The sequence below is a fragment of the Ornithodoros turicata genome, chromosome 3, assembly GCF_037126465.1.
Source record: "Ornithodoros turicata isolate Travis chromosome 3, ASM3712646v1, whole genome shotgun sequence".
NCBI lineage: Eukaryota > Metazoa > Arthropoda > Arachnida > Ixodida > Argasidae > Ornithodoros > Ornithodoros turicata.
Window position 1 is genome coordinate 89,634,617 of NC_088203.1, and position 6,413 is coordinate 89,641,029.

Genomic DNA, 6,413 nt, shown 5'->3' on the forward strand with positions numbered 1-6,413 from the left:
CTAAAAGCAACTGAATAACGTTTTTTTTTCTTTTTCTTTTTTTCATCTTCACGTCCTGCTCTGTGCAAGGATTTTATGTAACACTCTTCAACCAAGACAGGAAACGTATTAGTTTTACACCTCCACACAGAAGGCAACCTCATCATAAACGATAGCATGAATTACAAACACAATATTTGGTAGGAAGAGATGTCAGAAATGTAAGAGGGTAGTTCTTTGATTCATTGCAGACGTAGGTATTAATTGCAGAAGCACATCCTCGTCACCGTTACAAATGTGTTAGGCCCCCACAACAGTTAAGGAACATGCTCGAACAATTTGTATGGATGGGGTAACTTCGCCAGTAATCCTGGCGGTTACCATGGTAGAGGGAGCATCCCGATGAAGATTACTGAGAGAGGCTCACATGTTTTCTGTGGTGAGGTAGTCCTCTTGGACTACCCCAATCCCAGAGCAAGAGGACTGGCACACCCTCCCTCTCCTCAAGGCTACTGAGAAATGTCCATGTAGTTTCCCCGAGCCAATAATGGGAGCTGGTAATTATGCATTGCGCTGCAGTTGAGGTCATGTCAGAAGGACATGTCACCACAAGCCATGCTGCATCGTCAGCTGCTCCATATCTTTGTTCCAAGGCTGTGCAGAAAAGACATATGCTATAGCATATGAGCTATAGGAATCGTTCCTGTGCTCCTTGCATGCAGCTCTGCCTTACTTTTAGTATTGTTTCGAACCAGCAAAGAATAATATGAAGCATGTGCTTGCTTCTTTCAGGATAATTTTCAAGTGGACTAGCTCTGACAGTCCATGGACTGGCCTCGTCCTGTCTGATAAGCTCTAAGAAAAAACAAGGAAAAAAGAAAGAGAAATAGGTGTTCTTATTTCAGCTTGCAGTTACACAATCCCACCTGCTTGCCAACCACATGTGAAAATGGAAGGTGTGCAGCTCTGATAGCTTCCTTTTGTACACAAAAGCCCTGTATCTGACTGCTACTTCTTTTACTAATACAGTGATCTTGCCTGCAATTGCCCTTCTGCCTATCCAAAATTTTGCATGGATTCGTAAGGCGCAAAGAGGGGCGGCTTCGGACCTTACAGAATTGTGGTCCTGGTTTTTTTTTTTTTCCTGGCTTAAGCTGAAAAACATGCTGCCCAAATACGTGAGATGATTCAAAAGACGTAGCACGTGCTTTTCACCTGCGAAACGCGCAACATTGGTCTAAAGCGAGCTTCTCCTAAAGCAAGCAGGCGTTAGGTGAAGCCGACTTGCGGAATGGTGACGCCTAGTGTTGCCACAAGTTGTCCTGATATGTTCCCTCCACGTGTTCTGGGGTTCTGGTCGCTGTAAGCACATACTTTGAGATATAGATTGGTGAGTTTTGCTATGCACATGACCCAGAAGCAGAATTGCACAATGTCAAGCGCAGAAAAAAACGACAAGCATTCCATGTCAGAGGGCCACGTGCTTTGGAGCAACGGAGACGACTGGAGTAGGTGTTGGTCTGTTGGCGAGATCAACTGCTTTCTGGCCCAGATACGCTGGCAGCAGTAAAGGACATGACCTGAGGACCTGAGGAGTGCAGTTTCGGTATCAGCTCATTAGCATAATAAAATTTGGCAATACATGTTTAAACGCATATACTCCTTTCAGGGTTTTTGAAAACCTCAACTGCTTGCAGTCGCGCATACTTTTTAAATGAATTACGTCACTTTCTGACACTAGGTATCCAGACGTATATTAAAAGGGAGTCTGGCCATTAATGGGTCATGCCTATACATGAAGCTCCACCCACTTTTTGAGCTTTCTGACCAATGAAGTCTTGAAATATGGGGCGCTATCAATCAGCCCATCCTCACTATTTGCCCCCTTATCCAACACGGGCAGCGCCATTTTGGGTGGCAAGTGGATTGGATGGGATTGAAATGGATACCTCTCGCAATCTGCAAGAGTAATGGATTGGTAGCACAAATTTGATGAGCGCCACCTAGGGAGCGTAAGGCACGTCGGGAATTGTCGTCGGCTTCCTTCGTTGTATTGCTGCTGGCAGAACCACCTGCTGGGACACATTCTGTTGTCGGTATGATTTTCAAACAAATCTACATGAATAGTTGGAATATAAGAGGCAGGAATGTTTATATCTACGAAATCCATCAATTAAATATAAGATTGCACAGCACAGTGCCGTTTTGGTTACAATTTCGCTGTGATCGCCGTGTTCACTAGGCGTAACATCGGCGACAAAACTATTTTCGGTTAGATATCGATGGATGAGCGTACGTTGAAACTGATTTCCAAGAAACGTATAAGAAAATGTACATTTGCACCGTAAAGTCAGAGTAGTCCGTGAAAATTTTTTGTTGCGAAATCTCCGCTTCACCACTGTTTGTTTTCGTCGCCATTTTGGGTGGCAGTAAGGTGTCATGGCGACCCCCTTGGTAAAAAGCAACCCAATCAGAGGAGTGAAACTGTGATTGACAGGTCGAGCCTCTTTTTGTGACTCCTCCCAATGGCCAGACTCCCTTTTAATATACGGCTCTGTAGGTATCGGCCAGGGGGAGATCCCACACCACAGTGTCAAGTCGGGCTCCAGGGATGCTAAAGCCGGCCCTGTGTGTCACTAATGCTTTCTGCCATGTCCGTAACCAGCGTGGAACAATGCTGCAGTTTCCATTGCACTCCAGTGTCTTGTTTCTTAGCTCCACGAAGCTCTTCATTTGTCTGGTTGCACGGTTTTTGGATCCGCTGCCACTGGAATCTACTGTCCCCTAGCTGAGTGTGACAGAGCTCACGTCTGGGTGAATGATGTCCGTAGGGGCACACCAGTAAGATTTCCTTGTGCACCTATGGGTAAAAAATTATACGCACCCATGTCTAACACTTACGATGGTACCGTATGTTGCTCATACCAGCTGTCCTCGTCTGCACACGTCGCGTTTGCGTCCACCTTGACTCCTTCGGGGGACAGTACTGGGTACCCTTTTGTTCAGTCGAGGGCGAACTGCACTCGCAGCTTGTGCGCTGCAGGATGTTTGGAGGGGTCGTGTCGAGCTGGAACAAAGGTTAAAAATAGAAACTCTAAAGAAAAAGATAGCATTATACACTACATGTGCCTGTATTACGCAGATCAGGTGACTCATTGCAAGCGGGCAAACTGTTTGGTTGTGTGTTACAATTGATGACGCTGGAGCACAGTTTTATAAGCCACTTACACTGGGAGACACAAACGCAGGGAATGCAGACGATGTTCCAGGTGCGTAGCTGCTTCCTTTCTTACGAGCGAGGGAAGCCTGCAAAAAATATTGTGGGGCACCATCATAAATAAATATTACACCAAAAAGTATCTTTCAATGCACAGAACACAATGCCACCATACTGACAAGCAGCGCGGAGGCTGTCCATGCGGTGCTGCAATCACCAGCCTGGCAGTCACAGCTGTCTAGGATGCACAGGTTTGCCTGCATTTGAGAGAAGTTCCTTACATGTAGAAGGTTCAAGTGCGTGGGACACGGTATGCACGTTAAAAAGAACAGCGTCACCATTCTCAAATGAATCATGCAGCAAGTGCAGTGCTGTCGATCTCAGTTGAAACCTGAGACAGGGCTGATACATTTCATGTGTGTGTGTCGCCCATCACGACGCGGCGCAGCACGTACCTTGTTTTCTTGTTGCATGGCGTGTTGACTACCCGTTGGCAGGTTCAACGATGGCGTCACGCCGGGTCTTAGTCTACCTCTGAATTTCCCAACTCCGGACGCGTCTGCGAGTGCCATGTTCAATACGTAATCGTCCGATCGGAAGTGCAAGCCACAGACGACGATTTCGGTGTCCTGTGAGACGGCATCGCGTCCTATCAACCTCAGCCATGTGGTCCGTGCCGGTTCTTTCTGTGGAACATTGTGACGGCGAAACAACGCTCCCTTTCGTCCGCCGGAGCTGGATACCTTGGTGTTTACACAGCCACGAACGCCGCACACAGGCATTGCGCAGGAATGCAACGGACCGTGTCAGAAAAAAGCATTGATTGACATGCACAGCTTCAGCCGTGTTGCGGTCGCGTGTAACTCGCTGAAACTCGATGATGGAGTGACAGTAGGGTTGGGCTGCAGTGACATCCAGATGGCACTCTATGTAGAGCTGTGCAGTGGTACGCTAGGGACACACGACCAGCTAAGAATTCTTTGAGCACTACAAAAGCAGGTTGTTTCTCAAAGGGACACGTTTCAGAGCACTAGAAAGGCGAAACTTGTTTTTACGGTGCCCTATGAATTCTGCGTAAGAAAAATGAGCACCAACATCATAACTCATTTTCTAGGGACCCAAGTAGTGCCAACTTCCAGATGTCAGGGCTTCCAGATGTCAATTAAGCTGCACTAAAGTTTATGAGAAGGAGAACACTAAAAAAGAAACCGCACCGGTCACCATCCAGAACTACCGTCAAACGAAGGAAGCCGCCATTAGGCGTCCCCGAGTTGCCCGGCCACAATTGGCAGAGACCGCTAGTTTTGGCGGAAGAAATCTGAACGATGTTTTTGGTTCATGTTTGCCGTTTTTCACTGTGTGTACCAAACAATGGCATGTAAAACGTGCTAAAAAATGAATAAAACGAGACTGGATCATATATGTGTCGCGTAGCCATACGCGTAGCTTTGTAATTTCAGTCTACTTAGGTTTTGGTTTCTATTTCGTGGCCGTCAAACCGGTCAAGCCATAAACCGCGTCAAGGTAACTTTAATTAGTGAGTTTCTTGGTTCGCGATGCCTTTAAAAAAAGGGGCCGATATCCGTAGGCTTCCACGTTCAGCAACGTCAACATGCCCACTAAATTGGGGGGGGGGATATATATTTATTCAAAGGAAAGGTCCCCACTAAATGCATCATAGAGAGCTGCAAGCAGTGCAGAGAATGGGGATCAGGAGTATCTTTCCAGAAGCAAGTAGCCTACTTTTCTTACTTTCATCTGTGTGAAATTCTTCCAATATGTGTTTGAGTGAATTATCTTTCCCTGGCCGTACAACTTTGAACATCAGTGTACCAATGTATACAAATACCCCTTTATTCTTATAATATTTACCAAAACTTATAAATTTGCACATCAGATTTTTTTTACTAACAGAGCACATGCCGTTGACTACCCACTGCTCCCAGAGCTGCCACCCACCTTATCCCAGTTATCCCATCCGTCATGTTTTTGTTCAACCATCCAAGAAAATGTACTGAAAGAAGCAGTACACGTTACTAAAAATATAACTGCATTTCAGACAGTACCAGTCTCGTACACGTTTCTGGGTGCGATATTCCGCACGTAAAATGTAGCAGCCTCAGACTCAGCGGGCTGCGACTGGCTGACGGCGATACGGAGTCGGAATTAGCCGGAAAGCCGAAAAAGTATCCAGAAGAGGGTTGCGCGTCAGCGATACGTTTCGCAAACAGCGTGGGAGAAGACGAAGCCCAGTCCGACCAGGGACGCACCGTTTCGTTTCTCTTTTGGTTCGGCCACCCTCTTTCCGTGTACTCAAGTTAATTTCTGATTGAGCACGTGTCTGACAGTTCACAGACAAAAATTGAAAACTAAAAAAAAAAAGAAAAAAAATGATGGAACTGTGCAGAGCCGTAGCGAGGGGGGTGCGAGAGGGCCAGCCGGCCCGGGCGCCTTCGCAAACGTGGCTACCCACGCAGGTTTATTGAGGACACTCGCAAGCGCATGCAAGCATTTGGACCGCGGGACGGGAACCGCACCCGCCAGACACGTGTTGTCATCCCCTAAGTCAAAGGCGTTTCTGAATCTATCCGCTGGGCTTTGCTTCCATTGGATATCAGGACTACGTTCAAACCGCATGTTAAACTTCGAAGTCTCATATCGAAACCGAAGGCCCCGTCCCCCCGGAAGACGATGCGGTCTGGAGTGGTCTACAAAGTACAATGCCAAGACTGTGACATGTGCTACATTGGCGAGACAGGCAGGAAACGGAACACTCGTTTCAAAGAACATAAGCGGGACATAAAGAGCGCGACGCACGCCATACGGTTCAAGACGGAGCTTAGAGAGCATTGTTGGGACACGGGGCATTGTTTTGACTTCGACAACGCGGTGACCTTGGCTGGAGTTGGCACTAAGTTGGAACAAAGATGGGGACCCAGAAAGCTTCTGGAGTCTCTTGGCACATACGCGGTGACCCCTCGGTTTGTAACAAAAACCGTGGCCCCCTTACCGAACAATACTCCCATCTCCTTACCGGTTGTGTAATCTCTCATTCAGTTTGGCACTGATGATGTCCGTCGCATGACGGACGAAACATCTGAGTAAACCTTGTTATTTTGTTATGTTAAGTCGGAGTTTCTGTACTTTTTTGCCCTTCGCCTGAGGGCTCTGGCAGGTTGGTTGGACAAGATCTTGGCAGCGCAAACAGGCGTTTCAT

At 47.2% G+C, this 6,413-nt stretch overlaps 1 protein-coding gene across 2 annotated transcripts; it reads right to left on the reverse strand.

The window, feature by feature from the left end:
- Positions 1–201: 201 nt before the first annotated feature.
- Positions 202–4,446, reverse strand: LOC135388788 (uncharacterized). 2 transcript variants are annotated; one of them, XM_064618587.1, is made up of 5 exons: positions 3,652–4,446; positions 3,376–3,453; positions 3,208–3,285; positions 2,905–3,046; positions 202–2,839 (listed from the first exon to the last, which is right to left on the reverse strand). In XM_064618587.1, exons 1-5 carry the CDS (start codon positions 3,976–3,978, stop codon positions 2,784–2,786), a joined length of 681 nt encoding a protein of 226 aa, XP_064474657.1. In that variant the 5' UTR covers positions 3,979–4,446; the 3' UTR covers positions 202–2,783. The 2 variants fall into 2 exon arrangements, with proteins under 2 accessions (XP_064474657.1, XP_064474658.1); XM_064618588.1 differs by having other exon boundaries at positions 202–1,567; positions 2,864–3,046.
- Positions 4,447–6,413: the final 1,967 nt, after the last annotated feature.

Bases quoted from the DNA above. Each gene is read 5' to 3' on its own strand.
- LOC135388788 (XM_064618587.1), bottom strand. From the start codon at position 3,978: ATGCCTGTGTGCGGCGTTCGTGGCTGTGTAAACACCAAGGTATCCAGC. The intron at 3,454-3,651 runs GTACGTGCTGCG...TCTCAAATGCAG, and splicing joins CCATGCAACAAGAAAACAAG to GCAAACCTGTGCATCCTAGA. The intron at 3,047-3,207 runs GTAAGTGGCTTA...CCTTTGTTCCAG, and splicing joins CTGCGTTTGTGTCTCCCAGT to CTCGACACGACCCCTCCAAA.